The sequence below is a fragment of the Magallana gigas genome, chromosome 3 (genome assembly GCF_963853765.1).
Source record: "Magallana gigas chromosome 3, xbMagGiga1.1, whole genome shotgun sequence".
Taxonomy (NCBI): domain Eukaryota; kingdom Metazoa; phylum Mollusca; class Bivalvia; order Ostreida; family Ostreidae; genus Magallana; species Magallana gigas.
In genome coordinates, this window is record NC_088855.1 from 57,292,628 (window position 1) to 57,313,472 (window position 20,845).

Genomic DNA, 20,845 nt, shown 5'->3' on the forward strand with positions numbered 1-20,845 from the left:
GGGGCTTAGACCTTCAGCTCGGATTGGATTTCATCAATAATAAGGATTTTTAATTTGGCGTGGATGCCGTTGGGCCGGAACGAGACTTAGAGAGGGCGGGATGTTATGTCTTTTAGTCTTTTACGAACATGTGTTAATATCTTTTATGAAAACAAGTCCGTCTTAAGTAGCCCAGATTTGAATCTAGCTGCCCATTATTGACATATTTGATGTTCCTAGTAAGCTGAGACAGAGGGAATAGAGGTGTTGTTACGAGTAGTGTAGGTCAGTCTGGTTAAACACCGCTAAGTGGAGTGCAGTTACAATCCGTGGGTTGTTAGACAAAACTCTCCTGTTCCCTGCATCCAGGTAAAAGTGCATGGTGGGAAAACTTGTCCCAGTGACATCAGCGGGGATATAATCCCGCTCTAGTCCCCAGCGACGGTGACTTTAGCTCGGTACTCTGTGGACAAAGTTTACAATTTTGTTGCCATAGGAAGTACTTGAGTGAGTTTACATGTAATTCAAGTACTTTATGAGAATTGAACTAGGATTATCCGAAATTCATGGAGAGAGAGTGTGTGGCCATATAGATAAAGGTATTACCCTGGCCTGTGGGAGAGACATGGACCGGTGCTGGCCTCAGGTTCTGTGCCCAGTGTCCTAGGGATTCACTCACGGAAGGACAGACTTGGCCTTAATGGAACCCTCTGTGAATTGATAGTGTTAAGTGTCAAATAGCAGGAAGTATGAAATAATGGCCGAGGAAAATCTCACCATAAACAACAATGAACTGACTCCTAAAAAGAACGTTACTGTTGCACGGTCCGAATCATTTGGCCCGCTTAAGTTCCGTAAAAGCTGTGGAGAAATCCTACTTTCTAGACTACAAAAAGTAAGTACATTTCAGACCAGATAGAATTGTGGGACGTGTGTACTGACTAGTGTAAAGATGATGTATGGGTGATTGTAATTTAGATAGCATTTAACAGGAGATGAAGTCATAGATTTAATAAGCTGTATGTAAATAACTCTGCAGTTCAGATTTAAACTATTTTACAGCATTAGGTGGATTTCACATTCCTTGTTTCAATTTAAATCATAAACAAGGTTGTTTGGTCGGTGGTAGTAATAAAAAAAGTTCAGACACAGCTCTCTCGACATTCCTGTTGTACTAAATAAGGCCTCTATTATAACTACTATAACAAGGCCTCAGTGATGGTTACATGTAAAAGGAAATCACATGTTCGTAAATGTAGAAAGGTTTTATTTAGGCTGAATACACCCTGTCTATAGGCATACCCCCTCCCCCTGATAGGTGCATCCCCCAATGCTCTTTCTCTCCTCCTCCTCCCCCTCCCCCACCCCACCCCCTCCCATTCCATGCTGTATGGACCCAGTATGTACTTTTGAATAGTTCACTATTTCCTATGTGAATGTCTCCCTGGGGTCAGCTATCTATAGATGACTACAGTTGTCTGTATATTTTACCTACATCACAGGATTATAAGACCTTTAGATTTAATGTCTTGCCTGTAATTTACATGTACTTATACATGTAATTACATGGTGTTTTGAGATCCATAGTCAAGGCTGAGGGGACGTGAACTCTATAGTTATGGAGATGGCCCATTTCACGATTATAGACACATTAAGGGTTTCATTTTCCTGATTTTCCTCTGAAGGAACATTGAGCATTGTGTGCTCCATACATATTAATTAGATGTGCTAAGTGGCTTTGAGTTAGGGGTTATACTGGGTATTGTAAGGAAACCTGTGCTCATGGTCCATGTCTTCTGATGACTCAAATAACAAATGGCTCAGCTGTGAAATTTGATGCACGCTCTCATGTTTTATGAGGATTAAAATGGCATCAGGCTTAAAGGGCTGGAAAAAAGGGTAGTTTGTCACCATTTTAATATGTTTTCTTCACTCATTTTCATATCTGGTATGTCATTGAAGTTTCTGGGCTGTAAATTTTATATTAATGGATACATGCCTGATAAGGATTGCTAGTGAACAGCTCTCATTACGGGGTGTAAAAGTAAGAAAGCCCTCCAGAATGCTTTTAACGGGATCGGTTAATGGGCAATGACCAACTCTATGTAACAGTGAATAGAACGCTATCTAGAGGACCCCACAGAATCAGCGGTGTGAAGGGTCATTACATGCCTTTATGATTGCTAAAATTGAAAAATTAAATGGCTTGACATAAATCATTTAAGAGCGAGTAACTTAGACATGCTTCTGTGGTCACATGTTGAGTTCTTTGGCTAAAACCAGTGAGTAAAGAGACCCTGTCCAGATGTTAGGTGTGAAATGTTACATACAATTCAAGATCTTTGAAATGAAAACAAGATGTAAATCATTCCTTGAACACGATAGTAAATCTTTTTATGGATCTATGAATTTAGAGTCATGTGTAGAGCATATCAAATTACTTCATTGTCAGATTTCTAATTTCATCTACAATGTGTACCAGGGAAGTTCTGGCCATTTGTATCAAAAATGTTTTTTCAATTAAATGAAACTGTTTTACGCTGGAGGAAAGTTACATTGTTTTGCTTCATTGTATATATTGTGAATTGTAATATTAAAACTAAAACCAGAAAACAGTGAATTCTAGGTAAAGGTGACAGAACTCATTTTTTCCCTGTAATGTAAATACAAATAGCTTTGTTTGTTTAGAAGTGTTTGCATTGGAGATAAATCTAGTGGATTTATGAAGTTCTTAGCTTTGAGAGTATGATATTTTAATTAATTTCTGAGTTGCTGTGAGGACCGACGGGAATTTTATTTGATCTTGCTTTGTCTACCTTTTCGTCATCCACCAAAACCAGGTTAATCAAAAACTTTTCAGATTATTTTAAGAACTTTCTCGGAATTTTAATTCAGCTTCTGCTTGATTTTAAATTAAGCATGAATAGATGTCTATTTACAGAATCTTTCATTTAATTTACTTGTCTAGCCTACATTTCAATCCCTGGCAAGGGAGCAAACTCCTGTATGCTTGCCTGGAGATAAGCAGCGAGAGATCTATAGAATTCTGTCTCCTTTATATTTTTCAATTAAGGAGTTATTCAATGTAATTAGTAAATTACATGAGTTATAATCCTAGTTGATAAAGTTCTGATTAGTTTTTGTAATATTCTGATGTGGATTTAATCTACATTTATATTATATAGTATATGTTAATTCTCAAGTCATTTAATGTCTCCACTCTTACCAGTCAGAGGTTAGAAAAGGTAAGAGGAACAGAATTGCCAAAGGCCTAAGAAGCTCTGACTCACTGTTATTAACAGCATTTTTATGCATTAAAAAGTCTGCCGTTTATTAAGAAGAAATTATACATAAGATGAACAAAGCCAAAGTCTTCACAAGTTCGAGCTTATAAGTGTTTATAGTACGTAATGAATTCCTCATTATTTGAATGGCAGACCCCATCGGACAAATTATCCCTCCAGTCTGAGGTCTTTTATTGAGAGCTATACCACTCGCCTGCATTATTCATAAGTTGAGCATGAAATGCTCTTGATGGGACCTTGATTCGGAGTGTGGACCAAATTAGTCTCAGGTTGACGGACAGGGGTCAGGTGTCTCAAACCTGAAAGCCAGGAAGGTGGAATTCGTCCATGTGATCCCTAGTGTATGGCCAGAGACAAATGAGAGCCCGGCTTAGACTGTGGACGAGGGGTACTTTACTGCTGTGACTTCATGCACCGGGGCTAGGGTTACACACTGTGGGATAGAGTAGCGAGGAGGTGACACTCGGTGATACACCTTGATTTCGGAGTTCTCCATCAGTGATCGCCGACTGATTGAATCCGCGACACAGACTATTTCTATCTACCTATGTAGGAAGGTGACTGATCGACTGCGTACATCATTTGATCACAGCCACTACTTATTATTATCAAGGATTGTTCAACCTGAATGGCACACAGGTTGGAACTGTGAATGGCTGCCGTACAAAAAGTTTAAATGCCGGGGTTAAGTGTATCAGATTAAGTATACACAGTAAAAGTTGTCATCTGTTTGCAGAGTGAGGGGACCAATGATAAGTGTTGGCTGGATATCCGGACCAAGACGGGGGACGGAGGAAGACTAAGGTCCACGGCCGGCAAACCGACACCAGCGTTTATATTTTGAGCTTGGAAGTGTTAATGGGTCATCAGGGTTTATGAGGGAGATATTTGGTCTGTACGTGGGGTCACCATCTTGCCTTATGTTTTTGTGACTGACTCGTCATGTAGATTTTATCACAGCACCTGTATACACCTGATTGATTATGTTAGTTTTACGGAACATGGTGGTCTAATTTGAATTAACTACAGCACCCATCTTTTATGTCATATTTGAACCTTACACATTGTGTTTGTGCGCCTCGTGTAAACAAGTGATCATGATTCCGAGACGAAAACCAGGAACTTACACATCGACTGTACCTACAGTGAAAGTCTCTACGTCTGGAGGTCACGGAGGGAGTAATGGTCATTCCCGACCGCCGTCAGCCTCTGGAGGACAAAATGGAGGGTCTACTCAACCCAAGTCTCCAACTAGCCCAACCAACAAGGGCACAAATGGGGGTGACCCCGTGAAAGGGAAGACAGGTGAGAGCGGGCGAGAGAGACAACCAGTGAAGAAGTCAGACTCTTTTATCAATTCCAGAAATGTGTTTCAGAGTATGTCAAACACCAAACAACAGAAACCTGTCCAGAAATCAGAGTCTTTCTCAGAGACCCGAAGGAAGAGCTCCTCATCTTCCACCTCTTCCACTTCCGCTCGAGTAGATCCTGTCCCACCAAGGAAACCCAGCTCCACCAAACAGGACCTCCACCCAGCTCCAAGCTCGGTCAGAGGGGAACTCCACGTACCCAAGAGACAAACCTCTAAATCGGGGTCTACGTCGGACACTCGATCCTCCAGTCACTCTGACTCATCCTCTATTGGCAAACAATCGGCAGTGCCATCCAATTCAGTGTCAGGCCCCACACACCACCCCAGTGTGACTGACACCCTACCTACAGAACAGAACAGTATGAAGCCGCACCCCCCACCCAGTGCCCTATCAGTGGGACCCCCACCCCAGGAGTCACACACTGTCACCTCTCCTGTGAATGGGACAGTATCACCCCCAACAGCCCCTCCTAGTAAGGTCCAAGGAGGGTCACCGTACAAGGTGAGTCAAGGGCAGGTACAGGGCTGAAGTGGGTCTCACCAGGGCTTTTATTGGAGTCAAAGGGTGGGTAGGGCCTGACCTTTGAGTCAAGGGCCAGAACTTGATGTAGTGGGGTTTACTCTAGGATGTCATGAATTAGATCCAATTTTTCTTGTGTTTCTGCAGTTATGATCTGTCTGTTGAGACATGCTATCCAAATCTTTGCATTTAATCATCCTGTGGTGTGATATTCTAGAAGTTGAATTCATTAAGGTAATCCTTCTGAAGTGACTTGGTTTTTATCCAAGTCAGAGTTTATTGCAGATTACAGTGAGTATATTTGAGGGTGTGCAGGGTAGGCATTGTCTGAGGTCGGGTCATCCGGCGCTTTGATCAGACACCTCTGTTTGGAGGGGTGCATGCTGGTATACAATACATCACTGCTTGTCAGGGATTATACGCTTATCCTTCAAGATAAGATCATGTAATGAAACGTGTAGAAGTTTCCTTTTCTGAAATTTTAGACATAAAATGACAGGTAAAATTCTCCACGGTGAATGTGGACCAATCGTCATGGCAAGCATTGATGACCTAACTTGGTAATCCCCAGGTTTTAGTCCATAAATCTTATGTTGCCAAGGAACGGGGCCTATAGACGAATCAAAATTTAATGCAATCTTTCAAGTTTTTAATGCACAAAACACCTTTTAAATATTTCAGTGCTAATCTCTCTTTAACTGAGCATTTGAAAGAAATTCAAAGATTAAATTTAAAAGATAAAAGTTGTTGTGACTTTAACAGTTGCTTTCTGAGAGGGATGTAATCTTGGCAGAGTGGGGGATTTCTTTGCTATAGCTGACAGATACAGCTGATAGTGGTCCCTGCTATGATTTGTGTGTTTGGCATTTATTTCATCCTCCTGAGTTATCTAACTGAAATTATCAGGAAAATTCTTTACATTTCGATGAAGAGCCAAAGAAAGGGGTGAAGGGGTTTATAAATCACTAAGCTGATGTTTGTCAAAGGGGAAATTAAATTATCTACCTCTTAGATAATCAGTTGGTTTCAGAACTTTTCTTTTCTATTTTAATTAATGAAAAATCATTGTGAATATATTCAAAAATTGTACATATAATCTGGCAATGCTTCATACTGTCGGCATTTCACATTAATTAGCTGTAATTACTCTATTATACAATGTTGTTCTCTAACATGGAAGGAACCGCTCACAGATGTTGACATTGATGGGGAGGTTTAAGTCAACACATTGGGGAGATTAGTAGAATCTCCTCCCATCTGCCCACCTATAGATAAAACACATGTATCTCTGTGTATTTTTTACCAATAATAAAATCAGGGCTGAGGGAACTTCTCCCAAGTCATAATCCGTCTGGCATCCTGTCTTTGAAGTGGCAGGCTACAGAGGCAGAGATTACTTGACTCCTTTTGACCCGACCCCTTTCTGGGAGTTCACATTAATAAGTGCAGAGGCTTAGAGCAGACAGGGATACATATTTACTCTGATTGGGGGATTACTACCATTCTCATCATGTTTCCAACAGGTGTCTTTGAGGAAATGGTAAGTGTCAATGGTATATTGTGTTTATGTGCGAGTAGAATGATACAGTTTGGATAATTCTTTTATTATGTTGAAATCAATTGAGATATTGGGTTTGAGATTTTTCTATTTCGATGAGTCAGTTTGTAGTAAAAAAAAATCAATAGGAGCAGGGGTCCAGTGATGGATGTGATGTGTCTGTCTCCATAAACTCCCAGGCAGGGACCCCGTCCTCCTGTTTATGTGTAGGTGATCGGGGACAGCCAAGTCTGTGTCACATTTAGTCCAGTCAATTTTTATACTTAATTAATTGTACCCAAGAGTCGTGATTCAGGGTGTCATTTAATTTGATGCTAGTGATAAAATCATAGATAGATATCACTGAATATTTGGCCGGACAGGAATGATATCCTGATGTTTTTTGTTTGTGATCAAATGTCAGGTTGTGAGATGAACTAGGGCAGTTTCATTGGGTATCGTATTGAGGGCATTCTTTTGTTGATGAGACATCTGACCTGATGAGGGACAGGGTCAGAGGTCACAGGTTCAGGTGTTGTTATAGGCCAGTTGTTGACAGATGTGTTGTTGATTATATTATACAGGTTAATGTATACATACTCCCATGTTATAGCTTGAAGAAATGGTTCTCACAGAGGAACCTGCTAGCAAGGAATGTTGATAGGTTGTAAAAGCCTGGGAGAACATGAGTGTAAGAAATTCTGCTAGAACAAAGATCGGTTGTGTATTGTCAGATTGCCTTCAGATGCAGGTATGTAGAACATGCCATCCAGTCCTGACACATATCTATGCCAGCTGTTTCTCACTGCACTGACTGCACACTGACAGGGTGTGTCTCACCTGATTACACCTGGCATTCAGGTGAGACAGGGACTCAGTTTTTGTACTGTTTGTGTAATTTGAGGACTTTTGCCGGGGCTGAACCTGTCTTTGGCGTACAGTGAAATCTAATACACAGAGGGTTTCTTCATTAGCCCAGCAGGGTGGGAGATTGGATGTTTGGCATATGTATGCTAGGAGTCTGAAACTGTTGATAGATGATCATCTGCTACAATGTACAGAGCACTGCCTCTATCAGTATAGGCCCTAATGAGCAAGGAGATCACAGTCAGTGATGTTTGAGGGAAAGAAATTGTTATCACAAATCAAAGTTTAAAATCACCTGAAATATGATATTCAGTGGGACTGTATGTAACTGTATAATGTTTAATGGTAGACATCCTGTGATTGTTTAAGCATTTGTTGGGTGGGCTGTCTATATACTTACCACACACTATATACTGTACATGACCCAGGGCAGTAAGAAGTCTGTTCAAAAAGATTGAAAGTTAATAGAATTTTAATTGGATTTCAAAACTTACATGTACATGTAAGGTGTTTAAAAGTACACATAATCCGGTGTTAAATTTGATACATATTTTACAGACCGACAGATTATAGCATTAACAAATGAACCAAGCTGAAGGAGTCAAAGACAGAGGGGAGATATTCTCTCTGTAGCTGGCCAATCCACTGATATTGTGATGTAATTTCTGACATCTTTATATGAAATTAACTCATTGTTTCTATTCCATTTAATGTCCTAAAAATTCTTATATCTTTATTGTTTTCCTCAGATTTATGATAATGTATGTAAATCATATTCCTGAAGTCTTGTTTGTACAAATCTGCCAACATATCATGGAAATTGTAATTAGCTAACAGATTTTAAGGAGAACTTTTTGTTGAGTTTTATATCCTTCTAATTAAACTTGGCCTTTAAAACAGCGCATAGTTTAGTTTCCGATGTTGATAAATTATTTTACGCTGATAAATTAGAAAGTTACACTTAACTAAGCTCTGTATAAAAATACAATGGAGACAAATTGTTAATGTGGTGGAAAGCATTAACAACCACTTGTGATGCCATTCCTTTGTTCAAGAGTTCCTTATTAGAGCGTTATTTTCGACTCTGTGAGGAATTTGTTTCTCCATTAAATGCAAATTAGTGATGTATACTTAGTAATAGACATTGGTTTGATGTTTTGAAATAAAACCTGTGGCAAATGTAAGTTTTAAAGTTGGTCAATTTAAAAGATGGCAGTTTGCCATTTAGAGAGCTGCTTTTTCATCTTTCTCCAAAACATTTTAACTATAATGAGAACAAGTTCCTTTGACAGAGCTTTGAACAATTATAATATATATGTGACTTTTTGTGGCTTCATTTATATTCATCACTTTGTGGGCCTAAAAATTTTGTGTATTCAATAAAATTTACTTTTTTGAGGATATTTAAATTTTGACAATTAAACTTACCAAAAAAAATCTTTTGCAATCCTCTTCCTTTGTTTTGCAGTTAACTTTGAGTATCACATTATTAATAACCACTGTATTAAAAAAATTGATGTTCATTGAATATAGATGAAACCGAAACATTTCCATCCCATGGTTATTTTGACCATGGATTGAACTATTATACATGTATAAGGATTTGGTGAAGAAAACATTTACAGAACTACAGAGACTGTTGCTCTGAATGTTTGAGTCCAAGCTTTGTTTCTGCTGTAATAAGGATTGTTTTTTGATGGTTTGATTTTTTCTGTTACAGTTCACAGCACCAGAGCAGTCGGGATATGTCGGCTTTGCCAACCTACCCAATCAGGTCCACAGGAAGTCAGTCAAGAAGGGATTCGAGTTCACACTCATGGTGGTTGGTAAGTAAACCGCTGGACCAAGCACTTCCCCCTGTCTTTCTCTCTCTCTCTCTCTCTCTCTGATCTTCACCCTCAATGTGTTATCATGAGAAAGGAAGAAAATATAAAAACCACATAAGGTATGGCCTCTGTGTGTGTGAGCTTCACCCTGCCTCTGTTTTCATGAGAAATACAAAAAAACCACATAAGCTATGCCTTGTATATGTGTGATCATGAGAAAGATGTAAAAACCACAATAGCTACAACTGTTATGGAACCTTAGGAGTTGAAATATTGTTCAGTACTATAGTTGGGATTCAGGGATGATTCATGAAGATGTATAAACATTATTTCTGTGTGAGAATGCTGTTACGTACGGAGTGTTTCGTACATTGGAACCAAAACAAGAGGAGGCTTGTTTGTATGCAGAGAACACTGTTTATGGGTGTGTCACTCAGGTTAATAATGTTTTAATAATCTCACCACAGATTTGTAGCATATTGAAATCTGTTAGGATCAAAGGGGACTGGATAACGGGGCTACCTTTGAGAGTGAGTTACTTGTATAAATTAAACTGTTCATTATATAGGAACGTCAAGAGTTAGTGTATTGAACACGTATTTATAGTGGCACTCACTGGTTGATATTCTCTGCTCAGTTTGGTTTCTTATTGGCTTCCTCTAAGTGGCTACAGTAAATGAATGTTAAACTCTGTGTAGTATGAAATGTAAAGCCTGTTATGTGGAGAGAGAGATCTCCAGAAGTCAAGAGGTCTATGTACATAATTCCTGAGATAACTAGTTCTTGACACTGAGGTAACTGAAGCCCTCGGTGCTGGGTGTGAACGCCTGCCATTACAGGCGGGCTTGTTCAATGAACTCCCACTCCGACAGGTTGTCAGCGGATAGTTTACAGAAATTCACACACACACATACATGTACCATTGGCTCTTCTTCCCAAATCTATGCATGCTGTTATGACAGTGGCTTGTTTACAGATTTTGGAGAGATCCTGTCGAGATGTCAAAATTTGGAAAAAATAAAGAATGTTGTTTGTAAATATCTAAAGATACTGAAGAATAAAATGGGACATACTAACGTAAAATTGCACAATAGATATTTTATAAATGATTCAAATAATTGATAAGCATTACTGTAATTTTGTATGATTTGACTGGATGATGATGATGATGATGATGATGATGATGATGATGATGATGATGATGATGATGATGATTGTTTTGTAGGGGAGTCTGGACTGGGGAAGTCCACCTTGGTGAACAGCTTGTTTCTGACAGACCTGTACCCAGAGAGACACATTCACACAGCCTCAGGTACACCACTCTGTTCTCATTACATATAGATCTACCTATCAATTTTCCTTTTGTTAATTTTACAGAGTGTGATCCAATATTCCCGACTCTTCGTGAATTAAAGTTCCTGCATTATGTAGCAGGTGCCCCCTTGTCTTTGTTGGACTACTGAAAGTCACATCATGCTTAGCAATATGTAGCTGCTGCTTTTTTTATTCCCCCTGTAGATGTTGCATACTCTGTCTATTTGAAAACAGATAATTAATTGATAAAATGACCTTACTGGAACTGCATGACTTGTGCGGTGGCATTCCACCAGAGTCCTACCGGAATTGGTAGATCTAGGTACCAAGTAATCAACAGTTATATCTGGCGTTCTTCCTTGTCGGAGACAGTGATAGAATCACAAATGTCATTGATAAAGTCTAACTTAGAGTTGATCAATGATGCTAGTGTATTGTACAGAGTTCTGCTGTCATCTGTTTCTGTCATAATTACACCTGAGCTTTTAATTTTGAATTTTGATTGTACAGTTGAACCTTGATATCTCAAACACTGATATCTCGAATAAAAAGGATATTTCAAAGTGATTTTAAGTCCTAACCGCTTATTTTTTAAGTATTTAACCCTCAGTATCTTGAATACTGGGATATCTTGAACTTTTTAAACAGTCCCATCTAGTTTTAGATAACAAAGTTTGACTGTATTAATAATTCTGATTAACTAAACATTAGGGTGTCTATCTACAATCTATTTTTTGTGTAAATTAACAAAAAATATGCCTTAAGCCCGGTTTTGGATTTTTTGCATTTTATGTACAGTTCTCAGAAACTTTGCTATAAATTACAGGTCATTATTATAAAAATCTGTGTTAATTATCCATTTATGGGTCATTTTCTATTGGTGGATGAGTGACTTGGTGGTATGGCTGATATACCCCTGATTCATGAGGTTGTTGTAATTACAGAGAAGATTACGCAGACAGTTAAGATTGATGCCTCCACGGTGGAGATTGAGGAGCGCGGAGTGAAACTGAGGCTGACGGTGGTCGACACCCCAGGGTTCGGGGACTCCCTCAACTCACAGGACTGGTAAGTAAAAAGCGGACAGTAGAATGTCTTCTACAGTAATACCATAGGATGTCTTCTACAGTAATACCATAGGATGCTGCTACAGTAATACCATAGGATGTCTTCTACAGTAATACCATAGGATGTCTGCTACAGTAATACCATAGGATGTCTTCTACAGTTATACCATAGGATGTCTTCTACAGTAATACCATAGGATGTCTTCTACAGTAATACCATAGGATGTCTTCTACAGTAATACCATAGGATGTCTTCTACAGTAATACCATAGGATGTCTTCTACAGTAATACCATAGGATGTCTGCTACAGTAATACCATAGGATGTCTTCTACAGTTATACCATAGGATGTCTTCTACAGTAATACCATAGGATGTCTTCTACAGTTATACCATAGGATGTCTTCTACAGTAATACCATAGGATGTCTTCTACAGTTATACCATAGGATGTCTTCTACAGTAATACCATAGGATGTCTGCTACAGTTATACCATAGGATGTCTGCTACAGTAATACCATAGGATGTCTTCTACAGTAATACCATAGGATGTCTTCTACAGTAATACCATAGGATGTCTTCTACAGTAATACCATAGGATGTCTTCTACAGTTATACCATAGGATGTCTTCTACAGTAATACCATAGGATGTCTGCTACAGTAATACCATAGGATGTCTGCTACAGTAATACCATAGGATGTCTGCTACAGTAATACCATAGGATGTCTTCTACAGTTATACCATAGGATGTCTTCTACAGTAATACCATAGGATGTCTTCTACAGTAATACCATAGGATGTCTTCTACAGTAATACCATAGGATGTCTTCTACAGTAATACCATAGGATGTCTTCTACAGTAATACCATAGGATGTCTTCTACAGTAATACCATAGGATGTCTTCTACAGTTATACCATAGGATGTCTTCTACAGTAATACCATAGGATGTCTGCTACAGTAATACCATAGGATGTCTGCTACAGTAATACCATAGGATGTCTGCTACAGTAATACCATAGGATGTCTTCTACAGTTATACCATAGGATGTCTTCTACAGTAATACCATAGGATGTCTTCTACAAGAATACCATAAACAAGCCATCTAAAAATTCCTTACATGAATCAAAGACAAGACTTTCTCAAATGTGGATGTTTAACAATTGCTGACAAATTGATAACATATCTCAAAATCTTGAAAATTCTATATTTTCTATATGAACATATACAGTCATTATTTTGCTGAAAGAGTTTGTAGCAAGTACATTTAAAGGTATACATGTTCTACAGTGTTTAAATTTCAAAATATATTCCTACCAAAATCTTGCACTAAAAAATATTGGTTTTGTAAATAAATGACCAAAGAAGGGAAACCAGACATTTAACATGTGTTTCAATTGTTAGACCCTTTCATGTTTGGAAATAACGATGGAGAATTTTAAAAATATTTTTGCTTAGCTGTGTTTTGAACCTTTGATGAAATACACTTATAAAACCATGACCCCATCTCCCACTACCTTGATGTAACCTCTACTATTTATCTTCCAGCTTTAAGCCCATCATCCAGTACATAGACAGTCAGTTTGAGCGTTACCTGGAGGATGAGAGCGGATTAAACAGACGCCATATCATCGATAATCGTGTTCATTGCTGTTTCTACTTCATCAATCCATCAGGCCACGGGTAAGACCTCGAGATTTCAGAACTTGGGGAATACTGCCACATGTTTTGTCTAAATTACAGAGGCCAAGTAAATGAAAAAGTTTATGAAGAATAGTTCATCATTTTTCATTCTTTGATTTTGTAATGTAAAAATTTTTCTATTGTTTTTGGATTGCTTTATGAAAACTAATAGATTTCAAGTGTCATTGTTAGAGTCATTGTTAGACGGCAATTCCTGGCACTGTACATATTGAATGATGTTGCTGTGCTGTAGGTTACGTCCCTTGGATATCTCCTTCATGAAGGCTGTCCATCACAAAGTGAACATAGTCCCAGTGATCGCCAAGTCCGACACGCTCACTCTGCAAGAGTGTACGCAGCTCAAGAGGAAGGTGAGTGCACTCGACACAGTGTGGGTCAGGAACAAGAAAGACTCAACACAGTGTGGGTCAGGAACGAGAAAGACTCTGACTTGACACGGTGTGGGCCAGGAAGTAGAAAGACTGAAATATACACTTTCAATGTATAATTGAACAATTACATCTTAATTGCTGACGTAATTTCTGTGAATCCATTTGTTTTTGAAAGAGCTCTTGCGATAGAGTATTTTTAGCAGCATTACTATCATTTTAAGAATGAGCACTCTTTAGAAATATGCATATCTACATGATGAATTTGAGCTTATTAATCTATTCTTCTCTCTTTCCAACAAAGATCCCCAGATTATCACAGTTCATGTATTAGAATAATCACAATGACATGAAAATTCATATTAAATTTCATGAGAAAGTGAATGATTTGAGTGATTGGTGTGGGCTATAGGGGAGATGATTAAACAGGACTGAGGGTCAGATAATGGCCACAGGTGTATTTCACAATCAAATGTGTAGAAAGGAAAGGATAGTCAACGAAGTTTATCTGTGGGTGTAATTGATAGGGAAAGGGGAAGTGGGTAGGGGTCAGATACGAACCATTAACAGGAAGAGGAATGTCACCATTATACACCTTAATTATGATAGTATAAAGGCAAGCTGGATATCCCTTGCACATACAGGATTAAGAAAAGGAAAGTTAGTCTTGTAAAACTATCATATCCTTTTCATTAGTTTTCCTGGAAGAATAAAAAATACTAATAAACATTTAGGCACTTTTTGTAATGTGAAATGTAATGGTACATGGTAGTATGATTCTCTTTCCAAAAATGTAGCTTTGATGGCATATCTACGTCTGTATTGGTATTGTAACAGATTCCTTGTTTGTCAACATTAACTGTACTCTCCTGTTGCCTTTAATCAGTTTCTGTTTTTTCAAAAACTTCTTTCACTAAAGTCCTTGGAAAGTGACTGCATTGCAGTCTTGTGATGCCCATAATCATATGACAATAAAATAGTAGCTAATGTATGTCAACTTGAGGTGAAACACATTCATATATGTAAAGTGTTTGATGAGCACTACACATGTTATTAGTCATTGATCGTGTACCTTTGTTACTTGTGCAGGTGATGACCCAGATTGCTGAGAACGGCATCAACCTGTACGCGCTGCCCGACTGTGACGAGGATGAGGACGAGGATTACAGAGAGCAATGTCGCCTCCTCAAGGTCAGTTTAGCTGCCAAAGTCGTTTAATAGTCCTCAACAATGTGTGACAATGACCTCAGTTTATAGAACTGTTGGCTGTATTGTGAGAAGAATTGAAAAGCTTAGAATAAGAGTATTTGAATGACTTTTGCAGGAGGCAGTGCCTTTTGCAGTGATTGGTGCTAATACTGTGATAGAGGTCAAGGGCAAAAAGGTCAGAGGTCGAATGTATCCATGGGGAGTGGTGGAGGTGGAAAATCCAGATCACTGCGACTTCATTAAACTCAGAACCATGCTTATGTAAGTGTAGAACATTAGTTTGTTTTTTTTATCTGAGATATAATATTTATTATATACTTGTAAAATAAGAATAAAACAACTCTATTTGACATTTAAAGCATAGAATTTATATTTAATGATGTTTGTAGCACTCACATGCAAGACCTTCAAGAGGTCACACAAGAAGTTCATTATGAGAATTTCCGAGCGGAGAAGCTGGCGGGAGGTGGAAGTGTTCCAAAGAAATCAAGGTATGATTCACGCCCCACAATCCACTGTAGACTTCTTATGTCAGAAAGTCGTGGATAAATTCAGTCGAAGCATTAATGCAGGCTTGTAACAGGTGCTTGTTTTTGCCAAGAGTTTGTCATTTTTTGCTTTATATATTTTGTTTGAGTGTTTTCTTCTTAATAACAGTCTTGTTGAAAGAACTTTTTAAAACTTTATTACATGTTATGGTAATTAACATGTTTAAAAGTGTCAACTTATTTCTGCCAAATGTGTCTGTAAGTTGATGATGTGATGATACAAGAATGTTGAATTACAGAAAACCCCGCAATGAAGACGCTTACAATGAAATGATGGAGTAGGTCTTATTTACAAATATAACTCCCTCCACTTTTGTTCGCATGACTTCACCTGTTGGTAGAATTATCTAACATGTTTTCAGTTTGCCCAGTAAATGCCACGGCCTTGTGATATATATATGCCAGTAGTTTTCTAGTAGATTTCCTGTAGATTTACAAAAGACTGTTTTATACATTGTATTTTTATTTGTATGAATGGTTGATATGGAACAAGTTATCAATGACAGCAACACAAAAGGTTGCAAATAATTATTTTTATGTAGTTTGAATACATGTTTTAAAATCCTGGGTTTAATGTGAGTGAAGAATATTTATGCACTTCAACTGTGTTGTAAGTATTCAATAATTCTCTGCATTTTCCTGACTGAACACCCCACTGACTGAACTTGTACAAGTGTAGAGATCTAATGAGTTCCATGTAGTAGAGAGCAGGTTTATACGCAGGAAGTGTTGTATAAGTAGAGTCTGTAGACGTGCTGGGCCTTCCTTGTTATGGAGTACGATCTCGCTCTAGTCGTAATCCTACATTACATTTTTTACCAAGAGAGAGAGAATGGGACAACCAGAAAAAAAAAATTAATCATTGACAATTAAAAAAAAAAGAATCAAACACAATTGATAACTGTGTAAATGCCTGAAATTTTTCTTCTTTTAATTAATTTGATAATTAATTTGACAATGCATGAAACTAATGATTGTTTTTGTTCTCTTTTTCCCTCCTTACTCTACTCCTGTGGTTCCGTGACTGGTGTTTTGGGTAAGCATCGTACCTGTTAGTCCCGGCAACTACTCAGATAACACTCATCCCTAACACTGGAGTTGTCAGTTCTTTTTCTGTTCTATTTTCAGCTTTCTGTTGTTTTTTTCTGCCAATTTTCATTGAAAGATTCTGAACTTGATAGGGAGACTTGTACTAAATGTTCAGTGGTTTGATTGTTTGCGAAACTTATTAATGCATGATCTCTGTATTGTGAAACATGCATTTGTGAAGCTAACATGATATTGTATCCATTTTACTTAGAAAAAATCTTAATTTCAAAAATATGGTAGTAGATTTTTACAGTCGCTAATAGTTAATAATGCTTGAAAAAGTGAGATTCTGGTCTGGACTTTTCAAGTCAGAATCATAACTGTCTCTGAAACTCTGTTCATCTGTCCATCTGTCTGTGTTTTATTTCCGTCTGTCTAACCAATCATCTTAGTGCATTCATCTCTTGGCTAGAAATGAACCGAGCTCTCACCGAGTCCATTCATGGTCATGAACTGAGCTCTCACCGAGTCCATTCATGGTCATGAACTGAGCTCTCACCGAGTCCATTCATGGTCATTCCGATAGCTCGACCTCTAATGCTCAGCTCATTCTATAACATTCACGTGTTACCCACAGACCATCAATCACACTGGCTGTCAGGGTCTGGACTGGGACAGGTGGTGGATCTAGGTGACCTAAGGGGTGGGAGAGTCTGTTGAAATGTCAATACACCTACCTGATACGGGAAAGGGGAGGAGGTGTTCATGCCCTTGGTTGTTCTTTGCTGAATTTTTTTTTTATAGATATGAATTATTCATATTATCCCCACTCTATCGACCCTGCATAGTAAGAGGTGACTGGCTGAGCATGCTGCCCCTCTTTCCCTTCCCCGGGCCACACTAGGAGTTACAGGATGGCATCCTGCCCTGCCTTCAGCTTTACATAATTCTTTTTACAGCACAGTGTGACCAAAATCCTATCCATATTAATCACAATTAATATTACAAAATAAAGACATGGTTTTTTTGTGTACATGCATTTCATCAATGTAGTAGCATATATTTATTTTGTTGTTTGGTTTGTGCATGTAATCACATTGCTGTAGTTAGGTTTCTATTTTTTGTTTACAGTATTTACAGTCTGTTTACAGTCAGACTTTTATGTCTTGTTCATTGTTCAAGCATTCATTAGCTTCTACAGCTTATGTTGTTCACATCTGTCACCACATTCCAAAGCAATCCTGCTATTTAAAGACAAAGAAGTCTGACTGCACAATCAAATATAGTGATTACTTAATCAATACATTCAACATTAACTATCCAATGTTGTTAACTAAAATTGATAATGGTATCATTTTTACACTGAATTGTATCATTTTCTTTAGTTTAATTATTTTTTTAAGTAAATAAGTTTTGATTGATTGAAATCAGTTTTGTAAAGTAGATGTAATTAAAAGTTAGATGAACAAGATAGTTTGCTGTGGGTGGAATATAAAACATTGGTTCTCTGAATCTTTCCAGTAAACGCAGACCGGAGAGTCAGACGGCCGATCTGTCGGAGCGAGAGAAGCAGCTCGTGGAGAAGGAACAAGAGGTAAGGTCCTAATTACTGGACTACACTGGTAACCAAGGAAACAGTCAAATAGATCTCATGTTCATGTTCTTCCAAAAAATCTTTCATGACTTTTGTGCATTTTTTTTGCATCAACCTACATTGAAAGTCTTGAATAATCATGATAATGGAGACATCTGCAATTATTGATCCATTAATTTTCATAAATTTGTTACCTGGTAGCTGATATTTTTCATTGACTGGATTAAATATTTATGAACAGCTGAGAAGAATGCAGGAAATGATTGCCAAGATGCAGGCAGAGATGAACCAAAAGAACACTCCACAGAAGATGCAACAGAATGGGGAAGTCAAGTCCCAGAATGTGTAAACAGGAACACAGGTAAATATCTTACCTATACCAAGTCCCAGAATGTGTAGACAGGTACACAGGTAAATATCTCACCTATACCAAGTCCCAGAATGTGTAGTCAGGTACACAGGTAAATATCTCACCTATACCAGATCACAGAATGTTTAGACAGGTACACAGGTAAATATCTCACCTATACCAGATCACAGAATGTTTAGACAGGTACACAGGTAAATATCTCACCTAAACCAAGTCCAAGTATGTGTAGACAGGTACACAGGTAAATATCTCACCTAAACCAAGTCCAAGTATGTGTAGACAGGAACACAGGTAAATATCTTACCTATACCAAGTCCCAGAATGTGTAGACAGGTACACAGGTAAATATCTCACCTATACCAAGTCCAAGTATGTGTAGACAAGTACACAGGTAAATATCTCACGTATACCAGATCACAGAATGTTTAGACAGGTACACAGGTAAATATCTCACCTATACCAGATCACAGAATGTGTAGACAGGTACACAGGTAAATATCTCACGTATACCAGATCACAGAATGTGTAGACAGGTACACAGGTAAATATCTCACGTATACCAGATCACAGAATGTTTAGACAGGTACACAGGTAAATATCTCACCTATACCAGATCACAGAATGTTTAGACAGGTACACAGGTAAATATCTCACCTATACCAGATCACAGAATGTGTAGACAGGTACACAGGTAAATATCTCACCTATACCAAGTACCAGAATGTGTAGACAGGTAAATATCTCACGTATACCAAGTCCCAGAATGTGTAGACAGGTACACAGGTAAATATCTCACCTATACCAAGTACCAGAATGTGTAGACAGGTAAATATCTCACCTATACCAAGTCCCAGAATGTGTAGACAGGTACACAGGTAAATATCTCACCTATACCAAGTTAAGTCCCAGAATGTGTAGAAAGATATACTGGTAAATATTTTAATTGATATTTTACCTATATCAATACTCAACACCTATTCCAAGTTTTATTTACTTTTGCTTAGTCATTATATATGAATTAGTGAACATTTTTTTTTTCTTTATAAAAAAGTGCAGATTAATATTGAAGTTTTGACTTTGATATTCCTTCACTTTCAGGTGATGTAGATGTTTTGTTTATGTTTTGTAGATGACCATTATAATAGGACCAGTATTGAGAGGAAGAGATTGAATTGTTTGTATGTTATGACTATGGACAATCTAAACTCAGCAAAAACCGCAATGTTATCACATCATTCAACCAAATCACAGAAATGTGTTCATCTCGAGATGTATGACATCACCTGTACTATAACTTCTTCAGTTTGTTTTTTGCTTTCTTTGCATGAGATATTGTTTTTAGGACAGTAACTTTAATATACAAGTTTTGTTTAAGTCCTCAAAATGAGTATTCTTTGAGATTTTACTAATTTAAATGAATGTGTAATTCAATGTTTGTTTCTCTATTATAGTACAAGTAAGTGATCAATCAATGTTTAAAAGCTACATTGTTTCATGAAAATTAATAATATCTAAGGCTATGAACAGGAAACTCAGTAGAAGAATCTTTGCAAGGGAAACAACTGCGGGAGCTCTGTCTAGTCATCCGTGATAATGAATTAGAGTTATCTGCCTTTCACCCTTCCACTACTGTTCTTTGTAGCACGTGTCATAATCTGTTTTGATAGGTCTCTTGTTCAGTGATACAAACAGACATTCTTGGTGGATCTCCTGTATAAATCCCCCTCCCCCATTTTCCATGTGGAGATGTATTCAAATGTTAAGTGTAATTTTGTCATTTATTTTTTATAGTCTATGTAAAACCATTTTATTTGTATGTGTAGTCTTCATAATGTTTTACTATTACATTTACATGTCATTTCAGTAAGATTATAAAACCAATGTTCCATTGAACAAAAATGTGAAGATCTGATTTCAATTTCCCCATTGAAATATCAAAGATGTAATTGTTAAAAAACTGTAATATATTTATGCATGAATATGATTTAATGTTGAACTACATCAAAGGAACACTCCGCTCTGAAGAAGCTGACTTTGTGTTACAATTGTGACAGTAGTGTTTTTGGTGTCAACTGAAAGATCATGTGAAAACCTGGGACACTCTGCCTGTCTCCAGATAAAGATCTGTCAATTTGTAGACTGCTTGAAGGCTTTTCCTGCTGAATCCTATCTATCTCTGCAATAATTTTGTAATGTTTTTATTTAATTTGTACATGAATAAATTGTATAACAAGT

General features: G+C 37.7%; 1 protein-coding gene across 9 annotated transcripts in view; it reads left to right on the forward strand.

Annotated features, from left to right (window-relative positions):
• The window catches only part of LOC105321494 (septin-2), a 30,690-nt gene extending 9,845 nt beyond the window's left edge, over positions 1 to 20,845 (forward strand). For 2 of the 9 annotated variants that reach the window (XM_011419771.4, XM_066080585.1), the window contains 12 exons: positions 9,301 to 9,406; positions 10,632 to 10,718; positions 11,665 to 11,788; positions 13,337 to 13,471; positions 13,725 to 13,842; positions 14,950 to 15,051; positions 15,185 to 15,330; positions 15,459 to 15,560; positions 15,857 to 15,895; positions 18,168 to 18,240; positions 18,482 to 18,601; positions 19,740 to 20,845. In XM_011419771.4, the coding sequence (XP_011418073.3) occupies positions 9,301 to 9,406; positions 10,632 to 10,718; positions 11,665 to 11,788; positions 13,337 to 13,471; positions 13,725 to 13,842; positions 14,950 to 15,051; positions 15,185 to 15,330; positions 15,459 to 15,560; positions 15,857 to 15,895; positions 18,168 to 18,240; positions 18,482 to 18,589 (1,140 nt within the window). In that variant the 3' untranslated portion in view covers positions 18,590 to 18,601; positions 19,740 to 20,845. Of the gene's footprint in view, positions 1 to 15; positions 875 to 3,521; positions 5,159 to 6,561; positions 6,717 to 7,383; positions 7,465 to 9,300; positions 9,407 to 10,631; positions 10,719 to 11,664; positions 11,789 to 13,336; positions 13,472 to 13,724; positions 13,843 to 14,949; positions 15,052 to 15,184; positions 15,331 to 15,458; positions 15,561 to 15,856; positions 15,896 to 18,167; positions 18,241 to 18,481; positions 18,602 to 19,739 lie in introns of those variants that run through there. The other 7 variants (XM_011419770.4, XM_011419765.4, XM_011419767.4 and 4 more) reach the window with 7 other exon arrangements.